Source organism: Hibiscus syriacus, unplaced genomic scaffold (genome assembly GCF_006381635.1).
Source record: "Hibiscus syriacus cultivar Baekdansim isolate YM2019G1 unplaced genomic scaffold, ASM638163v2 tig00111105_pilon, whole genome shotgun sequence".
Taxonomy (NCBI): Eukaryota; Viridiplantae; Streptophyta; class Magnoliopsida; order Malvales; family Malvaceae; genus Hibiscus; species Hibiscus syriacus.
The window spans coordinates 1164303-1187382 of NW_024062987.1; the positions used below are offsets into that span (position 1 = coordinate 1164303).

The 23080-nt window shown below is 29.9% G+C and overlaps 4 protein-coding genes across 5 annotated transcripts; all 4 read left to right on the forward strand.

Moving 5' to 3' along the window:
* Positions 1-845: 845 nt before the first annotated feature.
* Positions 846-1345, forward strand: LOC120153967 (non-specific lipid-transfer protein A-like). The gene is made up of 2 exons (XM_039165826.1): positions 846-1206; positions 1290-1345. Exons 1-2 carry the CDS (start codon positions 851-853, stop codon positions 1297-1299), a joined length of 366 nt encoding a protein of 121 aa, XP_039021757.1. The 5' UTR covers positions 846-850; the 3' UTR covers positions 1300-1345.
* Positions 1346-7326: 5981 nt separating this feature from the next.
* On the forward strand, positions 7327-9947 carry LOC120153846. The gene is made up of 8 exons (XM_039165717.1): positions 7327-7458; positions 8266-8521; positions 8870-8941; positions 9052-9119; positions 9204-9354; positions 9437-9517; positions 9594-9681; positions 9815-9947. The coding sequence occupies exons 2-7, from the start codon at positions 8267-8269 to the stop codon at positions 9642-9644; spliced, it is 678 nt and encodes a 225-aa protein (XP_039021648.1). The 5' UTR covers positions 7327-7458; position 8266; the 3' UTR covers positions 9645-9681; positions 9815-9947.
* Positions 9948-12364: 2417 nt separating this feature from the next.
* On the forward strand, positions 12365-13238 carry LOC120153960. Of its 2 annotated transcripts, none has more exons than XM_039165818.1 (2): positions 12365-12768; positions 12858-13238. In XM_039165818.1, the coding sequence occupies exons 1-2, from the start codon at positions 12660-12662 to the stop codon at positions 13127-13129; spliced, it is 381 nt and encodes a 126-aa protein (XP_039021749.1). In that variant the 5' UTR covers positions 12365-12659; the 3' UTR covers positions 13130-13238. The 2 variants fall into 2 exon arrangements, with proteins under 2 accessions (XP_039021749.1, XP_039021750.1); XM_039165819.1 differs by having other exon boundaries at positions 12365-12765.
* An 8228-nt stretch (positions 13239-21466) lies between these two features.
* Positions 21467-22178, forward strand: LOC120153990. The gene has a single exon (XM_039165846.1). It carries the CDS (start codon positions 21540-21542, stop codon positions 22065-22067), a length of 528 nt encoding a protein of 175 aa, XP_039021777.1. The 5' UTR covers positions 21467-21539; the 3' UTR covers positions 22068-22178.
* The last annotated feature ends 902 nt before the right edge of the window (positions 22179-23080 follow it).

Sequence of the window (23080 nt, forward strand, 5' to 3'; positions counted from 1 at the left end):
GTGTATTTTATCGAATGAAAAATATCACATCAAACATTTTAAAAGTTCAAATACTATATTAAGAATTTTATTAAAATATATGTACCAAATGTAATGTTATATTTTAATATTATTTTATTACGTTAATTCCAATGCTTTAAAATAGTATCGGTTACGAAAATGAACCCAACAGAAATATCAGTTACGATATTATTATTATTATTATTATTATTTTACAACGCTAATTCCAACACTTTATTAATAAAAATATCCAATTCTTTGAAATATATATTTATTCAAACAGTTTTGTGGACCATTGTTGGTTTTGAATCTTAAAAAGATCAAATAATGTATTATTATACAGAAAATGTTAATCAAAATCATATGATACAGATTATATTAAAAGGAAAAATAAATAAATTAATAAATAATTTATTTTTAAATTCATTAAAAATAATATATTAAATAAAAAAACTTGTATAAATTATAACTATAAAATTATTATTTAATATAATAGTAAAAAAATAATTAAGTGTACATATACCCCACTTAAAGAAACTGTCATAAGTAATAAGTCCAATCAAAGACTAGGAAAATCCCAAACCATTAAAAAAATCTTAAAACATTTTCTATATGAGAATCAGTAGGTCCACGAAGCATTACTTTTGTACAAATCAGCACTCAACCAGAAATTATTATTTTAATCGCATAAAAACAAAGGGTATCTCCCAAAAGGGAAAAATGACAGCACAAACAGTAATTATATCTATAAATGAGAATCCAAAATTTCCACTATAAATAAGAGCACCAAACTCCAGTTTTCTTCACAGTGAGCATCAAGTTCAATATATATTAGGGGGGGAAAATAGAAATGGAGAAGAAGCTCGTGAGTTTTTCTTGGTCTCTTGGGGTTTTGGCATTCATCATGATTTTGGCTGTGAAATCAAAATCTGTTGATGCAATGTCCTGTGAAGATGCACTCACTGCATTGATGCCTTGCAGGCCTTTCTTGACCACCGGAGTAGACAGCCCCGACCCTCCGTGTTGTCAAGCGGTGGCCACCGTCACCGCCTCTGCTACCACCACTTTGGCACGCCGGGAGCTGTGCCGATGTTTTGAGAAAGCTGGGCCAGCTCTCGGGGTTATCCCCGACAAAGCTAAGCAGCTTCCTCAGAAGTGTGGTATTAGTGTTCCCGTTCCCATTGATCCTACTATCAACTGCGACACGTAAATCATTTCTTCCACATAATCTTTTGATCTTTGGTTTTGAAAATTGGGTACTGATTTTTTGTTGTTTTGTTTACATGCAGCATCAAATAGCCGATGGGGATGTGGTGCTGCCACCGGGAATAAAACATGAAGGACCAAGAAAATAAATTAAACCAGCTTTTGTTGTATTCCCAGAATTTAATGCTTTTCTAGTTAAGTCTTCTAATATGTAAGAAGCTTGGTACTTCACCCACAGAAAAAAAAAATTACTTTTTTCTCAGATATCATTTTAATTTAAGGTTGAATCTCGATTTAAATAACTTTATATTGAAAGAGAAAAATAAAAACAAATTGGAAGGATAAAATAATTTAATTATTGTTAATAAAACTTTTAATCATATTATTAAAATTAGACCGAATCGATCGATTAAATTGGTTCAATAAAAAACCAATAGTACAATCAATCTTATCAGTGATGTATAATCGAAAGTAGAATGAATTGTTTTGAATAAATAAAAAATGTTTAATACAAAAATAAGTATCTAAATTATACATCGAAAATCTTTTTAGTTCTTAAAGAATTTTTCGTTAAAAATAGATATTTAATATTTTCAACGTTATATTTTTAGGTGTATGGACATTAACTGCCATCAAATATCTCCATTAAGTGACACATGTAATGTTTTGGTAATTTTTGAAAATTTATTTAAAAAATTAAAAATATAGTTATTAAATATATATTTTAGAAACCCTATTTTTAAAAAAAAATATAATATTTCAAAATATAATTTGAACACTTATTTTTGTATTAAGTCAATAAAAATCATAAAAAGAATAAAAAATAATAGTTTAAACATTATACTTTTAAAATAATTTTTAAATATTAATTTTATAAAATTTTATTTTTATTAAATTATTATTGAATCGAAAGTCAATAGTATAGCTTGTTTCATTATATTTTTACAGCATTGATTATCTTTGAATTTTATGGTGTTAATTGTTATTAAAATAATTTTTTACGAATAATATTATTTTTTATTAAAGCAAGCAAGGTAGGTTATACTTTTTCATAAGACGCGACTTGTAGGACGTGTCTTTGCTAACGATGCAGGCGAAGTTCCTAAATTTTGTAATGATCAAGATCAAAATGAAAGGAAGCAAAAAATAGATCAAAATGTAACAAAAATATTTTATTAATTTATAAGAAATACATGTCGAAACAGGAGCCATCTTATAGAGATCGTCCTCAATCATTTAACAATTGCATGTTTAAAAGAATTAAATTAAAGTGCTTGAAAATTTTCATATCTAAAAAATGGGAAATTCTAAAATCTTACATAGTTTATATATAAGTTTTTTCAAATGTTTAGATGATTAGATATAGTCTTGTAAACATGCATTTATTAAGTGAATGAAGATAGAATTTATACAAATCTATGAATTGCTCGGGCTTGTACAATTATGTGTTGTGAACCTTGTATTGTACATGTTTATTTATTTATAGAAAATTTCATATAGTTTCTATAGATCTAAAATTTTGTTTTTACAAGCTTTTTCTAAAATTTCATTATATTGCAAGTTTCGGTCTTATTTTTGTAAAAAAAAATTAATTTTCCTTGATTTTGTTACTACTTCTTCAATTAATACATGTCTAATTCTTTTTTAACATGTTTATTTTTGTCGGATAAACTAAAATATTTTATTTAAAAAAGTTGTTCTCATAATATTTTAATTACTATTAATAATGATAATCGTTTAAATAATATTGATTCTACATAAAGATATAAGTTTGAGTATATTTAAATAAACTTGTTAAATTGAAACTAATAGTCTTTTAAAATATTGATTGTTAAGCTATTAGAAATTTTATTATCAATGAAATTATAAACGTTAAAAGATAATAATCTATTAAAAAGTAGATAATAATAATTTTATAAATAAATAGATAGATGGATGCAAGAGAGGTTTAAATAAATAGATAGATGGAAGCAAATATATATTTATTGTTGGACTCGGCCCACTATAAAAGTAATCGTTTGCTTAGAAGGTTCAATCTTCAGATAATTGTCGTGGGTTTTGTTTTGATGGGTAGTCTCTGTCGAAGACCGATGTTTGGTTTTGGTAATATTACTTGGACGCCGTATAAAGAGTATGTTTTGGATAAATTTTGGACACGGCACGATACCACATTATGTTGAGTATTGTGGATAAAATATTAGATGTGATAGGTTGGGTGCCGTAAATAAAACTATGAATAAACACACAATTGAATTTGAACGCGTGATTTTGTGTTTGTAGATTATTTCTCACGACGTTTGATTTTGATTTGCGTTCGTGGATAAATTCGGTTGATCCTCACTTTTAATAAAAGAATTTTGGACATAATGAAAAATGGATTCTGTAGGCAATGCCACTGTTAATACAAGGATTATTAATTGTTTCCCCTCAACAATGGCAAAGGCCATTGTGTGCTAGTTAGGGTTCAGGCATTATGGAAACAGATATTAAAAGTAGGTATGGGGTAGGGCTTGTCAACCAAAGTTTTAACATGCTCACAAATCCGCATGCGACCCATTCCATGAGATTTTCTTCCCAATGATTTTGTATGGCTTTTATCTATTTGACATGATTCCATGTGCCCATTAAATCTACCTATCTATGCGTCTCTCTACTCCATGCAACTATTAAATCTACCTATCTATGCCTCTCTCCCTACTCCACGCAACTATATATACATGATTTCTTGCCGACACTTGCTCAAAATAAACGTTACATATATGCTATACAAGAACCACCTCGCCGTGGGAAGCCACCTACATTTGTAGGGATAGGTTCTTTGCTTAGCCATTTAGGGTTCTACGGTTCAAAGCTTGTTATACCTCCTTCGGACCTCTTCCAAAAAAGATTTATCTAATGATTGAAGTACCTTCAAAAGATCTCTTTTGTTATTTGGAGATTTCGAGATCTTATATCATATGATTTATCACTTATTTTTAACTAATGATCTATAGTGTCAAATCTATTATCTGACGGTCATATCTATTCAAGTTACTAGATTATGAGTAACAATTATGATCCACTAAGAGTCATTATAAAATCCATCAATTAAGATTGAAAAATGAGATCTTCTTTAAACTTTTTCGACCACTTTAACCCGATATCATTGAATCACATTTTACTGCTCAAGTTTGCATTGTAGAATTACTTAAATCTCATTTGAACTTTTTGATGATAATATTTGGAGTACGAAGGTTATAGATAATTCACTCTTTTTATTTTATAGGAAATTCGTAGTTTGTGGTTAATGATAAAATTACAAACGATGGATGACATCTGGTTAAAAGTGGTCGAGAAAGTTTGAAGATAATTTAACTAGCCAAGAAAATACAATTAGTTTCTAGTTTCTATGGAATTTAAACCCATAATTATCTTGATCCGGTCTAAACGAGCCATCTTTTCAGTGACGGAGCTATAAGCTTCTTAGGGTGGGCACGTGCCCACCATTGAATTTAAAATTAGTTTATTAAATATTCAATTTTTATATACATGCCCACCCTAAAATTAATTTGTGCCTACCCTGAATTTATTTATGTCCAAAAGATAATTAAAAGTGTCTATTATAAATATTATTTTTGTTTTGGTTTAAAAATTCATTCATCAAGCCCGAATCAAAATAAAAAATATATATCTAATTAAAACTCAATTTCAATATGCAACCCAAATTTAATATACAATCTAGATCAAATACCTTTAACCCCAACAACAATTGGTAACAAGTCAACCCAACCCTCAACCTCCCTCCAAATTCACTTTGCACCCAATACTGGTAAACGAAAAAATCATTAACAATTTATAGATTTTAGCGTGGTTAATCTAGAAAAACTTCAATAACATGATAAAACTATAATCCGTAAAAAAAAGTGCAACACAACCTAAAAAACTACCAAAAAAAGTCTACAAACCTACACAAAAATAGAGAAGAACTATCAGAAAAAAACCAAAATAAATAGAGTAATTTAAAGGAAATGTCAAACCTTTATTGAGATTTTCGAAGATAAATATCTCCGACCATGAATCCGTACTGTCAACAACTTTACAACTGATTCTTTAAGACCACATGGAACAAATGACGGTGAGCAACTTTTAAAAATCAAAATATTATATTTGAATTAATTAATATATACCAAACATAAATTTATAAATATCAAACATAATATCAAATAATATATATATATATATATATATATATATATATTAAATCAAAAAAAATAATTCATACTAAATCAAAGAAATAAAATTTATAAATACTAAATCAACATATAATCAAATCACTAAATTAAATCTATGGTTCATAACATTAATCAATAAATACATTTCAAAAATTAAAATAATATATTTGAATCAATCAAAGGATTAAAATCTATAAACACTTTTGAATAATTAATAAAAATATTAATATTACAGACGCAACCTATTTCTTAGTAAACCATGACATTCTTGGCGTAACCGTATTTCTTATATACATATATATTCATAACATTTTCAGCTTTAAACTTATTTTCTTATTGTGAGAATGTCTAAGGCCCCATCAGCTTAAACTCTGGTAACCTTTTAGGCGAAACCTAAAATGTTAATAATATTTATAACATTTACTGATTATAACTCATTTTCTTACCATGCATTAAATATTAGTGCAACATGTTATGTTACTTCAACAGATAACTTTTTTGGTTATGATTTATAATATTTTGTGCTCCGTTTTTAATCTATTACATTTTTTACCAGTCACTTTGTTTATTAATCTTATTTTAGGCGTCTCACATTAGAACTTCCCATTATAGTCAATTTGTTTTTGTACGAGGCATCTCTAGCCATTTTTGAGTACATTGCAAAGTCAATATTATTGCCTCATTCGACTGTGGAAGTAGAAGAAGAAACTCAAGCGAAGATAGAGGGACTGCACCATGATATATTGTCAAGTAATATCGGATATCTAACGAATACGAAAACAAAAGCTTTATTGGCATACGGTTGTAGGCAACGTTAGAGAAGAATTAATAGTATCAAATCCAAAGTTATTTATACAAATTAACTAAAATTTTTATTTATTTATTTTAAAATAAAAGATTTATCTTTTAATCATTAAAAATTGCAAATGTTAGAAAGCCACCATGCAAATATATAATAATCATTTACGAAATATATCTTGAGAATATTCTAAAATAATATAAAAATAATATATATCTATAAATATTCATAAAATAATCTAGATATTTGTAATATTTGATATTACATCTAGAATTATCTATATAAAATTTTCAACATTTATAAGATTAGTAGCTAAATGTTGATATGTATCAACGATCCAATGAACAATGAAATCTATAAATATGAGATAGGATTTATTATTGTTACTAGAGTAGTGAAAAGCGTAAAAGTGTGTTAGAGTAAGATAACTTGTAGGTAGAAAAGAAAAAAAAATAAATGGGTAGTTGTGATATATTTGCAATTATATTGTGCATTAATAAAAGTGTTACATTCTCTTGTAATTATAAATTTCCAGATTAAACCTTAACTTGATTAAACTTGTGTCAAATTCATTAAAGATTTAGGATGAGCATGTACATACCTTAAAATTTAAATTTTCTTCGGATAATTATATATTTTAATAATTTTGACCCCGAAATTTTAGATATACCCAACATTTATTAAAATTTTATATGATTAATGTATAGGCGTGTCCACCCTAAAAAAATATTCATGATTCACGGCTACATAGACTTTGGTCTCAACTAAATTGAAATTGAAATTTATTGTGATCACTGTAATATCTAGGTTTCATGACTTTTAACAAACAAAAAAATATGGTCCAAAAGCAAGAACATCAACCATTGATCCACGGCGATGATAGCTGCCCGTCTCTCGTAGTGGTCCCAACTTCCACACCAAAGTAGGCTCCAATCCCAATTGACAATGTTTCAGATTCATGACACGTGGTCTAACTACACTTTCTCACCTCATTTCATCCTGGTCCCACCACATGATTTTACTACTAAAACGAACAGCCGGGAGAAAAAAAAATTTAACTGTTTTTGAAAAATTAAGCATGAAGATGGAGTGGTGCTGATGCTGGTGATTGTGGTGGAATGGTGACAACGACCGCACTCAATCTCTTGCTGCATTTGAAGAAAAAAACCAACCAACAGGGAAAAAGAAGAAAGAAAAGATTGTTGCTTTCTTCTTCAATAGAAAATTTCATTCCCTTGTGTAGTAAGCCTCTTGTTTTTCCATTGCATTAATAATGAATTATTTGTTTATACTTCAAATAAATCATATTCATTTATCAAGTTGATCCTTTTTGGAACATGGGTTTCTCTCTCTCTCTCTCTCCCCTACTCCATAATCTGTGATTTTTGGTTTCTGGGTTTTTTTCTTCTCTCATTTCCCTTCTGGGTTTTCCATTTTCATCTCATTTCTTGCTTTCAGTTTCGATATTGTTTATTCATTGTCTTTGCTTTGTTGGGATTCTCAGCTTTTCTACCATGCCTCTATTATCATTCTTTTTTTTTCCTTTTCTCTAGTTAAAGACTCATGCATCTTTATCATTTACCTTCTTTACTTTCCTTTGTTTCTGCCCATTGTATCTAAAATCATTCTGTTTAACAGTTTATTTCCCACCCAAATTTTGTTTTTGCTTTAAATCACTTTAATGTATTCCATTTGCTTCCAAGAATGCTGCATTTTCTTGTAATACATTTGCTTACTTGATGAAAAAGGTCTTTGATTAACATAATTTTAGAAATCATACTCTTAAACTAAAGTCGAATACTCTTTTCAACTTTCAGTTTATATCTTATTTGCATTTTTATAACTTTTTTGCTCATTAACTGAAAAGGGGTTTATTCCATTGCAGATTCATCTTTTAGTTTTAATTGTTGCAGAGGTATCTCTAGTATTTCGCATTTGTTCTTTTATATCGATAGTAATTGTGGACTAAAGGTGATCTCAATATACACTGCAACTTCTATTAATTTCTACAGTTTTAACTTGTTTCCCCTTTTGGGGTATTAATTGAAGGATGGGAGACCATTTTGTGTTGCTTGTGGACCGGCTGCTGACTGAATCAACCCTTGAAGCTGCTATTGAGAGTAGTAACCAATCAAATCAAGGCATGCCCTCAGCAAACAAACATGATACAATCGACTTGTCATCTTGTAGGATGGATGACAATGTTGGTTCATCTCCAAGTAAATTGGTGGAATGTAGGATTTGCCATGATGATGATCAAGATTTGAACATGGAGATACCCTGTTCTTGCCGTGGCAGCTTGAAGGTCAGTTCCAGATCTACCAGCTTCTTCTTACCTGAGATTGTAATGTCAGTACAGAATCATTATGCTAAATCGTGACCTGGTCTATGTGATAAAGTTGAACATGTTTGTTTGTTTTGCAAAGTGGTAACTTATTGTGATGAATCAGTTGCTTAATAGACTTGTTTTCGGCATTTTGCATGTATGCCATATTCATATATAAATTGGTTATTGTGTTTTGGCATGAAAAGAACTGAGACCATCCGACTGACGCGATCGGAGCACCCTTTGTTCTTACATAGACATTGTCAAATTTTGCCACTTATTTCTAGTGGTTGAAAATGAGATAATAGGTTTTCTTGGTTGTTGCAGTATGCTCACCGCAAATGCGTTCAGAGGTGGTGCAACGAAAAGGGCGACATCATATGCGAGATTTGCCACCAGGTCCAACTATTGTTTCATGGTTGTCGGTTCATAATCTACTTGTATCGTTTTATTTGGGACTGAAAGAAACTAATCGGTACTCTTTTGTTGGAATGTCTGCAAATTTATAGCAATTTAAGCCTGGTTATACAGCACCGCCTCCTTTATTTCATTATGGAAGTGTTCCTATGAACTTCAGGTATCTATAGCCTTTTTCTAGCCTATTTGGGGAATGAGGTTGTTTTCCTTCACTCGCTAAGAAAGAATTGTGATGTCATCTCAGAGGGAATTGGGAAATATCCAGGAGAGACCTGCCAACTCCTCATTTTATAACAGTGGTCACTGATGATAGTGATTTTCTGGAATCCGACATTGATGATTACTCGGCTCCCAGCCCTCGAAGCCTGATATGTTGTCGTGTCGTCGCTTTAATTGTATCTTATCTCTCTCTAACACACATACACATATGGTTCTAATTTTGATGACAAGACTGTTCATTTACATGCTTAAATGCAGTGTATGGTTCTTCTGGTTATGCGCCACACTCTTCCGATCCTAATCAGTGGCGCTGGAAACTATTCTTTGACATTGTTCATGGTAAGAAGGAATTAAATCAATTTCTACTTGTGCAACTTCAAGATAGCGCCATTTGATCACGGTTGCAAATCTGCAGTTATTAATGTTGCGACTCATTGGGATTGTGTTGCCTATATATCATGGTTAAGGCATTTACTGCTATCCAACGTCGCCGACACCTTCAGGTTCGGATTCCGTTCGCTTCTGTCATTTCTTTCTTTTGTTTTGGAAAATCAGTAAAACTTGCATCTGCTATCCAATAACTACTGCTTTTACCAGAAGTGTTACCAATGACCAATGATTTTCACTGTGTTATAGGATCCTCGGTTTTCCCTTGATGCATCTGACGAAGAAGGTGATTTATCGCAACTGCAGCAGCCGCCGTCACGTTTGATTCAAGTACATTAATCTAGTCGTTGTGCTGGATCATATGAAAGAGAACTCGTAGAAAGGAAACAAGCAGGGTGGATATATATACCCCACCATATATAGAGTTCAGCAGCATGGTTGAAGTATGATAGCATAGGAGTACTAGAGTTGCGATTATTAGTACAACTATCAGACTTTCATCAAATTTTAATATTTTTGAATTTATGTTATGATTCTAAAATCACAATCCAAGGAAAATGAAAAAAAAAAATAAACTACGAGTTAGTCGTTAACGAGATAAAATGTTGGATTTTTAAAATGACATTTTTGCTCATAAAAATAAACTACAACTTAAAACATGCTTTATATTTATATAATTATATTTTTGCTCATAAAAAAAACTATTTCTATAACATTTTTATCTAAAATAAATATTTATTTATTAAATAAGCTCAATCATCAAATAATAGTTAACTATTAAAATTTTAATTTAATTTAATTATTAATTAAAATTTAAGTCAATGTTTAACCAAATAAATTAAAATAGAAGAATGTTTTGATCACTACTTGGGAAAAAATAATTATGTTAAAGTTGTAAGTCTCTCAAAGTTATTGTTTATATAGCTATTTTGCTTAAATTCATTTTTTTCCAAAAAATAAATAAAGATTTAGGGGTTGTTTGTTTACTTCAGAATGATTAAGCGCTGAATGATTCAAATACTGAATGATTTAGAGGCTCTGTATGAATTAGCTCTGAATGTGACATGCTGTTTGATAATGACTCTGAATCATTCAGAATGTACTCCTGTGCTGAATCATTCAGCACTGTTTTGCTGAATCAGTCAACACTGAATCATTCAGAGGTGCGAAACAAACGCTCTGAATGATGAACGGTTCAGCATTCAGAGCCAAACAAACAACCCCTAGTTATGATTATACATCTCCTTATCTACCTTTATCCTTTTCTCATTCAATTACAAAATCGGTGACAAGAATATCTATAGTTATTTATCTTATTTCCATTAAAAATGTTTATAAATTATGAATTTTCTGGAAACATTAAGAATTTTCTCAAACGGATCAGGGAGAAGATGATTTGTAAATATTTTCACAAAAGTTATAATTTTAAAAATTAAAATATATTTTTTCTTTATTTTTTTAGAATTATTGGTTAAAAATATTAAAAATAAAAAAATAATATTGTTTGGAATGCATTAAGTGTTTTCAATGTTAAAAGAGAATGTTGTTCTATCTAAAAGATCCGAGTTCAAATAGTTACATTTGCAAGGTGTATTCCTCTACAATTGCATGAATCTAATTTTTTTAAGAACAATATACACTTCTACTACTGAGATCACTCAATAAATTTTAAACTTTAAATTATTATACGTAAACTCCAAATTCTAAATCATACACCATTTACAAAACCCCTAAACTCTAAATAAGACAAGATTAAATAAAATAATATTTATTATACTCTTTAAATTTTAGAATTTCTTTATGTAATATTTATTTTGTATTTTTTTGGTTGTTTTCCCGATTCTCAAGACTTCGTTCTGATTAATCCGGACCGATATACTTTTGCATACCTGATTTTAGAGGATGAGTCTCCCAGCGGAGATTTTCTTGTATATACAAGACCTAAAACTCAAGACTTGCTTAAACAATATCAAACTACATACTACTTGAACCAACTCTGTTAGTATTTTATATTTATTTTAATTAACTAGGATTTTAACTTTCAATTTGTATTTATAAATATTAATATTAAATTATATTTAAATAAATTAAATAATTAATTAATTAAACACGTTATGTATTATTTCTTATGTATGCTACATAAAAACGATACTAGTCAAATTAAATTCAGTTGATAAAATAAAATATTTTAATTTTATGTTTATATTTAAATAAATTAAAGAATTAATTAATTAAACATGTTAGATACTATTTCTTATGTATGTTACATAAAAAACGATACTAGTCAAACTAAACTCAGTCGATAAAATAAAATGCTTACAAGTTGCAACTAATTTATAAAAACCTAATTAGATATTTTTGTTGAAAATTGGCACACCAAATTGCATCAATTGTCAACATTATGGGTGGCAATTTGGTGGCATTAATGGGGTGGCAAAATTGGTCAAATTTGGCCACCAAATTTTTGAAAATTTTGGATGGTAAAACTATGGAATTAGTCATTGTAATTTAAGGTATTTACAAATTAGTCCTTAAAGCTTCAACTATAAATACCCTAGCTCATTTAGCTTCAAAATTATCCCAAAGCATTCTAGCTTTCTTCCAATACTAGAGAGATTTTAGAGAGTTTCTTGAGAGTTGTTTTCTCCTTTTTATAGAGAGAATTATCATTGTTTTCTCCTTGGTAGATCGAAAGAGGTTGTAATTCCTATTTTCTCATAGTGAAATTCTTCTACCGTTGCCCGTGGTTTTTACCCTAAATTTTTAGGGGTTTTCCACATAAATTTTGTGTCTCTTTTATCTTCATTTTATTTTCTCAAATTATCAGTTACGATTTTGCTCTATCCGATAGCCGTCTTCCGCAACAATTTTAGCCTATTTTAATCATCAAGTTTAGCCCCAAAAAATAAACCCTTTTTTCTATATATTAAAGGTGATAAGCTTTGTCATAACCTAATCAGATTTGGAATAAAAGCAGCAGCCCAACAAGATTATTTTCTCCGAAACATAACTTGAAAGCAAAGAAAGAATATCTATATCTCCGAAAGCCATTGCATTTGAAGAAACTTAACTAGAATAACCTCATCAAAATAGAATGGATTCTTCTTTAGTACCTTCATCGTGCACCATAGTTTCTCCAGCATTCAAGCAGTATAATCGTCAACCCTTTCAAGTTATCAGAGCCCAAAGCTGCAGAGATGGAGGTAAGTAATAGATTATAGAATACTGGAATTTTCGTCATTTTCTCTTTCTTTTTTGTCTTAAATTTGTGTTGAAACTGGAGGGTAAGCAGGGAGATCAAGTAATGGGGTGGATGCGAATTTGAGGGTATTAAGGGAGAGAATAGAGCAGGTGAAGATGAAGGAGGAGCTTCAAAAACGTTGCAGATGCGAGTATGGAGTTGGCTGTAACTGCAACAAGCTGCTCAAAAGAGACAAGCAGAGATTAGAGTTGTTTGAGCTTTTGGGTTTGGTTGGGGCAACTATTGCCTTCACCTGCCTTACTGGATCTCTTTTGCTTTGCCTTGTTTCATTATTTGTTCATTTTCATTATCCATTTCATTAAGGCATGCTCATATATAAATATTTCCAGAAAGTAGAATTGAAATTATTTTACCGGTGTGTTCATTAGACGAAACAAGTACACCATGTCAATCTACACCCCTTTCCAGTTATTTAGTCTAATTTTTGCAATTATCCACAATGCTTCTTCTCTATAAAAGTTCTGAAATTTTTAATATCATCTCCCAAATCTCTTCATGAAAGTTGGGAAGTTGAGTGATTAGCATCCAGTCTTCAAGAAGAGCATAATTTTAATGGAGAAATTCAACTGAAAATCAAAGAAAAAAAGTGAGAAGTTGATGAGAGATCGAACAACCCTCTTGATTGAGATCTTAGTTTTTTTTCTTCTCAAATTACTTTATTTTATTTAAATGTCTATCTAATATTTTATTTTATAATTATATTGAGATTATCTGTTAAAAAATCGTTATTCTCTATTTATTAGTTCTTCTATCTTTTTATTTATTTTTTTATCTAGCTCATATTATAATTAAAATTGAAGTGTTTTTGAATTCTTTTTTAGAGTCGGGTCCTGATTTTACTTTCGCGTATATATCTTTCACAATCTAAGTATTTTATGGATAATTTTTTAGATTTAGGATTTTTTATTTCAAAAGAAAAGAGAGGCATAAATCAAAATTGATATAACGAGAATAGATGAATTAAAGTGATTAGAATTTAGGATCATTTTATTTTTTAAGATTTTTTTTTTGAATTTTCTCTTTATATTTTTGTTTGTTTTCGCGAGGAATCGAATGAAGAAAGGAAAAAGATAAAGCGATGTCATATGTTATGTATTCATTAGACATTTTTTTGAATAAGTGATTTGAAGATGAGAACATAATAAATGTTAGGTATTTATTTTGATAAAAAAAATAAACACTCAAATTAAAAATTTATGTTTTAATTAAGAAAAAGAACATTGTCAATACAAAGACTAAAATTTGAGTGATTACGATTGAGGTTAACAGAAAATTCCATGTTTTTGTGGGAAATTTTTGGCTCATGGAGAAAATGGTGTGATAAAAAAAATGATTGAATGTCATCAAATAATTAAATAAGAAAATCCTTAAAGGTTGATGTTTACAACTCCCTAGCTTTTCAAAAGCTAAGTTAGAACCAAAACTCCTTCACAAAAAGAATGAAAAATGTAAACAAGAAAACCCTTAAAGGTAGGTGTTTACAATAATTAAGCTCACTAAAACACTAATATCTACAAGAGAAAGGAAAAAAAAAAAGAAAAAAATATTCTCTTGTGTTTGATTGCTTGGGTAGGTGTTGGTCACCTTCTTCAATTGTCCTCAACTTGTTTTTATATGGTGGAATGAGTTAATAGCCGTTTCTAGTCGTTGAGGGATGTCCAGAGACATTGTAAGACTTAAATTTGCGCATTTAAGGCTACTTGCACACAAAGTTTCGAAACTCTATGGAAAGTTTCGAAACTTTTCGAATGAGTCGTTGAAAAAATTTGACCGTTGGACCCAAAGTATCGAAACTTCAATGGAAGTTTCAAAACTCTAGAGATAGTTTCGAAACTATAGGAAAGTATCGAAACTTTTTGCGGAACTGTCTTAGAAAGTTTCTGATCAAAGCTTATTTAAAAGAATAGTTTTTTGACATTTTGAGAAATATAAAACTTTGAAAATGATTCTAAAATATTTGAAAGATATTTTTAATATAATTTGAACTTAAAATGTTCATTTTAAAGTTTTGACAAAGTTTAGAAAACACTGAGCACATATATTTCAAATTTATTTGGATTTTAAATTATTTTTTAAAACTTTAAATAAATTCAATTTAGTCCACTAAACTTTTGCCGTTATTTTATTTGCTATATGAAAACATAAGTTCAACAAGATTGCTTATTATTTGTGTAAAACAGTTATTGGGTACAATATTTTAATTAGTTCACCATTACCGACTGATTTGATTCTTTGATCCCATACTGTGTAATTATTTACAAGTGGAAACTAATTTATTTACAGTATTTATACTTTTTATGTGAGTGTGGTGTGACGTGTAAGCATTGTACTTGCCTTCGGAAACCAATCATGAAAAGTGAAGAACGTATGACTGATTTACTTTCATTTATTATTTTATTAATATTGTTGTGTAGTAGTTATTACGTATAGTCTACACGTGTGTTTGTCCTTACCACTTACCTACGTAAATTTATGGCGTTTCTACCAAAATATCACCTTAGACCCAATAATTACATGTCAAGCACTCTCTACCTTAAAATTATAGACCTAACACCCTTTTGACACGATGACAATAAAGCGTAGATAGTCAGATGCACTTTTGTAAGGTTCTTTCCGAGTTGGTATAACGTAATTCGTTGAACGGCTGACACGTACGAAAGGCAGAAACAAAACTCCGCGAAAGTACGGCTGACGATCCGCGCTTTATTATCATCGTGTCAAAAATAGTGCTAGATCAATAATATTAATGGAGAGAATACCTAAATGATAATTATTGAGTTTTAGGGTGATATTTTGATAGAAACGCCTAAATTTATCCATGCAGCTTTAGAAAATGAAATGGTTTGATTGTGTTTTTTAATAAAATCTTATAATTAGGCCAATCCCTCCCTAAATTTAAAAAATCGAAGACATGTTTTATGTTCATAACCATGTTAAAACTCATTTTTTCTTCGTTTAAAAAACAGAGATAATTGTAATAGAAATTAGGGATGGATAGAGAGGGTGCTAGGGGGTACATCGTACTCTTAGAAATTTAAAATTTCCTTGTATTTTAGATATTTTTTGTATTTTATATGAATTATTTTAATTATATATCCCTGCGATTTTATAATCTTCACCCCTAAGGTTTTAATACAATTTTTTATGTTAGTCTCTGACACAAATTCTTGCATCTGTCCTTGATAGAAACTATTGTAAAAAATAAAGAAATAAAATATTACTTCTATCGTCCCATTAATTATGGCTCATGTTGATAAAACAAATAATTTTAGGAAATAATTTTGACCATATTTAAAATATGGGGATTGATAAAATTATCTCTCGAAAAGTGATTGCTAAATTTTATAAATTTATTTTGATAAGTGTCAAAGAATAAGGGTAAAAAAAATATAAGTATTATATTATTTGTTAATTTTTTTAATAGTACATTTTGAATGAGATAATTTAAAATTCAAAAGGGACATATTTAATGAGAAAGAGAATACTATTTTACATGAAAAAATTTAAACGAAAAAATTACTAAACATTTATTATATTTAATCAACTTTTATGTGTAATTTTAAAACACGTCGTTTTTTTACTGAAAAATAATATCTTTGTATATAAATTTAGACATCATAATATTAAATACGAGATATTATCATGGCAAGATTAAAAAAAAACTGAACACAAAATACACAATATGAAAATATATAAACATTTTAACTCTTAAAACCCAATTTTAATAATAATAACGATAGCGTATCAAAACAAAATAATAAGAATTTAGCGTAGTGATAGTTCTTGATTCTTCATTTTGTGTTGTCTTCTCCTTTTTCTGACCTACGGATAAAAGTTGGCTTGGATAAGGCTTTCAGCTTTTCAATACTTTCTTTTCTAGTTGCAGGTGTTATGCTGTTCACTACTAAACCTAATTTTTTATTCCTAATTATCATTGTTTGCATCTCCAAAATGGTACTTCTCTTAGCGTATAATGACATTTGAAAAGACTAATTGTAGTGGATTATTATAATACCAAATCTTATCTGGTAAAATTGTATGATTAGAAGAAGATTTGAGCATATGCACTTTTTGTTTGTTAATTAGGCATATATGATACTTATCTTAATCTGAATTATATGTCCAAATAAATAAATAAAACGTTACAGAACAGCAAGCTAAAACCTGTATTATTTGTTAACAAGTAAAGCACATAAGACCACTCTCCTGAGTGAAGTGAGGCACAATATGTACATGTGCCTGTGTATGTGTATAACAAGTTATATAACTATGATAATGAACCCCTTATATACATTATATCAAATATTCTTAGCGATGGATTAAAAGTATAATACTCTTATAATTCTACCCGTAAACGAAATATCCTTAAAACGAAACTAACAACCCTGCATTTGATTGTTACTTTTCCTTCTTTCCATACAAAAGTCTAATATGCTTTTGGATATAAAAACAAATAATAATAATAATCTAGAAAAATTTAAAATAAAAATCACATAGAGAACAAAACAACCATCTGGACCTTTTAAAAGGCCGTACCCAGTCGGGCGAAGCCGGGATGAAAGTTTGGGAGGGGACAACTATAAATAGTAATAAAATGAAAGTCTGGGTCTAATTTGACTAATTTCAAAATTGAAAAGGACTAAAGAAATATTTAAACAAAAAATGGAGGCCAAGCTTAATTTATCTAATTTCAGATTAATAGGACCTAAGAAATATTTAAATCGAAAAATGGTAGGGGCCGGAACTAAATTGAATAAAAACAGAGAGGTTTTGGGATCCCCTCCCCGATATCTCTTTTAGTAATCAGCTAAATGATATAAATGATTATTGAGTTATGATAAAATGTTTTTTTATTAAAGTTTTAAAAATTATAAAATAAAGGTTAAATAATATCTAAGACTATTTTTTTAGGAAAATTAATATGATTATATAGTATTGATTTCGGGAACTTGCTCGGGAACTTGGGACAGCCATTTCAATGGCATCGCCGAGTGTCCGATATAGATCGAGGATATCGGGAACAATAGTCCATTAAATGAACCTGGAACTCCGGTAACAAAGTACGGCCACGAGGGTGGGAGTAGTTGCTGAGTTTTCTCATTGGTTTGGTGGTGATTTTGATCCACTGTCTTCTGCCTGTGCTGTATCTGGGCCTGGGCAAGAGGGGTACCCATTTTTTTGGCCTAATATGCCAAAACTAATAAAAAAATTAGTCTAATAGACATGTTAAAGTGTATTTTAGAATTTACAGTATTTATTATAATGACTTGAAACTCATCACGACGAGGTGATAAATTTTAAAAATAAATATTTTTTTTATTCAAATTTTTTACCTTGATATGGTAAAATTTAATAAAATTTATATTTTATTAAAATTCGTCACCTCAACATATTGAGTTTGAATAAAAAATATTTTTTATTTCCATGAACACTAAATAAAATGACATAGATCTCAAAATAAAATAAAAGTCATTATGCCTTATTTTCTTAAATATATATATACTGTTCGGCCAATTGGGCCAAAAAGACCAGGGGCACCTGCCCATGACCAAAATTTTTATAATGTATTATAGGAGCAATTATTTGAAATACTTGTTATTATGTTTTAATTTTTCTTTAATATTTATTATTATAGGCTTATTTTTTAATATTTATTATTAGAGGCTTATTTTTATAATTTATTTTTTTCTAATATTTGTATAGATATCTAATTTTTTACTAATATTTTGTAACATTTGTTATTAAAGCCTAACCATACTTATTATCGGGTGTCCAATTTTTTCAATATTTGTTATTAGGGACATACTTTAAAATTTATTTTTTTCTAATATTTATTTACTTTTTATGAATCCAATTTTTAGTACTTTTTATTGGAGGTTCAATTTTTAAATATTTGTTATTATGAGCATATTCTTAAAAAAAATATATTTGTTATTAGGGACTCATTTTTTCAATATTTATTATTATGAAACTACCCTTAAAATTTATTTTTTTTCAACACTTATTTTTTTTGGATAATTAATATTTTTCCAACACTTATTATTATGAACAATTACTTAAATAACGGTATGTAACTACAACAATGACTGTTATACATTGATAAATACATCATCCAAAAATGCAAAATCAACAATTGTTATATCCATAATAATATATATTATTAAAAATCCACAACCATGTTTCTTGCAATGGTTACAATATTCATATGTCATATTCACAATAACGATAAACACAACGCTATTGAAAATAAATACAAATTATAATTTAAACCTTTGATTAAAGACTTAAATTTTTAGTTCTCCCATGATCATCAAAATCTCATGCTGACCACTGCTCGTATGATGTTTTTGGCAGGAAGTAGTTTACTGTTATAAAATTCCTATTAATGAGGTTCCTGGTACGATCATCACCCACATGGCTGGCTTTCTTTTAAATTACAGTGCATTTAATCAAAAAATAAAAATAAATGGTGGTGCGTCGATTTTTTTAAAGAAGTTCAAATTTGGGATGACGTTGTAATCAGAATAAATTGTTTCTAAGAATAAGGCAGATGATTTAATTATTTAGCCGTAACTTAATTTATACATTTCCAAGACATAAATCCGTATAACAAAAGGAATCGAATAAGGAAGTTGCTGGCACCGGCGGTGGTGTACGATAAGCCGCGTTTTGAAGTATATTTACACTACCACCGTCAACGCCGCCGCTACTGGCTCCCATCTGTACCCATAAGAAAAAAATGTAGTAACCACTTCCATCCAAACCGTTGACTATTTTCGTTGAAAATCAAGAACCAAGCTTCACATGCCTTACCATTGCTTGGCTGACTAAACTATATGGATATAAAAAGACTTTTTCTTTTAGGAATTAATCCATCCTTCTTCTTTTCGTAGTTTTGGTTGAGTTGCCAGGAAGTTATCAATTGAATTAATTAATTGATGGTGATATTGTAAGAAAAACCAAGGCAAATAATGGGACAGGGTAAACATGAACTACTTTATAGGATAAACTACCTTGATCGCCTCAATTTTAATTTTGTTCAAATTTTGGTTACAAAAATTAAAAATGTTACATTTCAATTATTTATGTTATTGAGCTGTTAATTCCCATTAATTTGATCACTTAGGTCGGAGTAAACAACTTAATGATTAAATTGTAAAAAGTTGATAACATAAGTGATTTGTCACCTAATTTTTTTCAATGTTGGTGAACAAATTCAAACAAAATAAAAATAAAAATGATCTAACTGGTAGTTTAGCCCCATTTTATATATGTGTAATGATTCCGACAGCTTAGAGATTGTAGCTTCCAACCAAATCACATGATTAGAAGTTCACTCCTTTTTCCTTGACGCGGGGATTGCCCACTCAATGTCAAAATGTCAGCCATTCCCATTTTCCCAGTTCACACAAAACCCATTTACGAATCTTCCTGCACATTTTTCTGCATTCATTTGGTCTCATTTTGCCTCCACTCCTCATGCTTTTTGAGCTTTTTAAATTTAGCCCATTTCCTTATAATTTAGGAATTCAATATCTCTTGTGATTTCAAAATTAAAGTTTAATTAACAACACTGGGAAATCCACGGTGCTGGAAACTGAATTGTGGGTCATCCTCTTCGGCCTTTGTCTCGCTTGGAGTGATGGCTATCGCGTGTTGGTCCAGACCGGTAGCTCGGAAGCTTTGATCTTGTTCTCTCCTCCATCCAATTACAATTCCTTTGGCCTCATCAGATCCATAGCTCTCCTCTGCTACAAAAGGTGGAATGTTCGTTACAAAAGATTTATCATGAAACAAATGCAGTGGCAATTTCATTGCAAGATGGACACACCAAGGGATGGTTCTATTGCTAGTTTTCAACTCTTTCTGCCCTCGGCTTCAAGCGCTTCCTTACCGGGGACATACATGGCTCCTCTATTTTCGAATAACACGTTCAATGTGACGGTCTCTGACCTTCTCTCCCGTTCAAAAAAAAAAGTAAAGAAAATCTCTTAACAACATTATCAAATAGAATTTTATTTTAGAATTAGATAAGTCAAAAAGATTAAATTCCTAGGAATAAAAATAATGGATACAATTTTAAAACTCTAGAAAACTACAGGGGCTTTGATATAGTTAAACAATGAGTAAAGTTCACAAATATTCACTAAACTATCTCAAAATAATCTTTTTGAATATTGACCTTTCAAAAATTATAAAATAAACATTAGGTTTTAGATTTTATTACAAAATGAATATGACTCAATTAAATAACATTTAATATTGTCATCAATGAGATGATGTGCGTACTAATTAATAAAATAAATTATCATATATTTTTAATTTATTATTATTATTTTATTTAAAATACTAAAAAATTATCACTATTCCAGCATGTCATATCATCCCGTACCGGCAATTAAAGTTAGCTAACCGATGGTGTTCTTTTGTAATAAAATAAAAAAGTTAAACTTATTTTGTAACTTTTAAAAGTTGAGTGCACAAAAACTATTTATAGAAAGTATAGTGATCATTTGTGAAGTTTAGCCTTAAACTATTTATATACAATAATGATAACCATTTCCATTTGGCCTTTATAAATGTATATCAACAACTCCATCCCCATCACCTTCTAAAGTAAACACATTCCTTTCCACAACTCCCCCAAGAAACCCTCTTTAACACTCATCTTTCCTTTTTCTTGCATTGAGGTAGTTAAAGCCTAGGAACAACATGGGGAACTACGTTTCTTGCGCTTTATCAACCCCATCGGGCGGCAGCACCAGATCATCAAAAACAACCAAAGTGATTCTACCGACCGGCGAAATCAGGCGATTCGACGAACCCATCAAAGCGGCTGAGCTAATGCTCGAAACTCCAAACTTGTTCGTCGTAAACTCTAAGTCACTCAAGCTCGGCCGTAGATTCTCTCCTCTCAACGCAGACCAAGATTTGGAGCCGGCCAATATATACGTCATGTTTCCCATGAAGAGAGTGAACTCCGCGGTCACCGCGGCTGACATGGGAGCCTTGCTTATTGCCGCGAATTCGGCATCCAAAAAGGGTTTCGGCGGGAAGGTAAAGGTCTTGCCGGAAACTGATGAAGAGGAGATTGAGGAGGAAAGGTCAATGCAGGCGAAGCTTAACTTGGATGATATCGAAGAGTTTTCATCTCCGGAGTTCATGCATAGGCTGTCCATGACAAGGTCCAAGAAACCATTGCTAGAAACCATAGCCGAGGAGCCTAATCGTGCCAGATGAGGTGGTCGAATTCTAAAACCATCAAAATTGTAGTGATCATATGAGGGATTTACGTGGAGAATGCTACCTATTAAGTTTCGATTTGTGCTATCATTTGCAAGTTGTTGGCTTTGCGGGCGAATTGACAGAAAATAGAAGATTTGATGTATTCATAGTGATAATTAATTTATGGTAAATATTTAAAATAGTTTCATTTAATTTTCTTATTTACCAATAAGTAGTTTTTACATTAATCATAGGCACTTTGGCCAATTTTAGGCAGACATAAATTTTAATTTTAATTTTTTTAAAAATAAATTATAGTATCTAAAGTTTCTATAATTTCAAACTCTTTAAACGGAACAATTATGTCTAAACAAAATTAAACCTACGAGTCTCTGAATGTTATAATAACATTCATACTGATTGAACTAATATTCAATCGATTGGATAAATATACAACTAAAGCAAGAGTGAGCCTCTAAATCCAACTCACAATACCAAAGTTGATGAAAATACTCTTCGTGTGAATGGAGCAATAAGAATAAAGATTGAACTATGGACACTATTGGTTGTCTTTGTTCCCCTTCTTTTTACTTGTATTTGTTTTATGAGTAAATGGTGGGAAACAAAGGATTTAGTATGGTTTAAACGAGTCTATTTTGGTAATTTAGAGTAAATTTTGGACTACAAATTTTTAAGTAGGGATTTTGGTTAGGCGTAAGTCGGAACTTTACTATCAAGTTTTGATTTCATGTTCTTTTTTTTAGTTTACATAATAGTGTTTTTCATGACTGAAACTTGGAAGGGGTAATCCGCTGGTAGTTTCTGAGAAAAGATTAAGCTTTGTGGGAGTGGAAAATGTAAGTATCTTTCCTTGTTTATACATGGTTGTCATATGCAAAAGCAGTCTGAAGTTTCTATAATAGAGAAATATATGAATGTCGACTGTAAGTTTTAGAAAAGTAGTCATTACAGCAAACTTGGTATTTAGCGGCATCTTTATTGGCATTTACTCAAAAAACGCCACTATC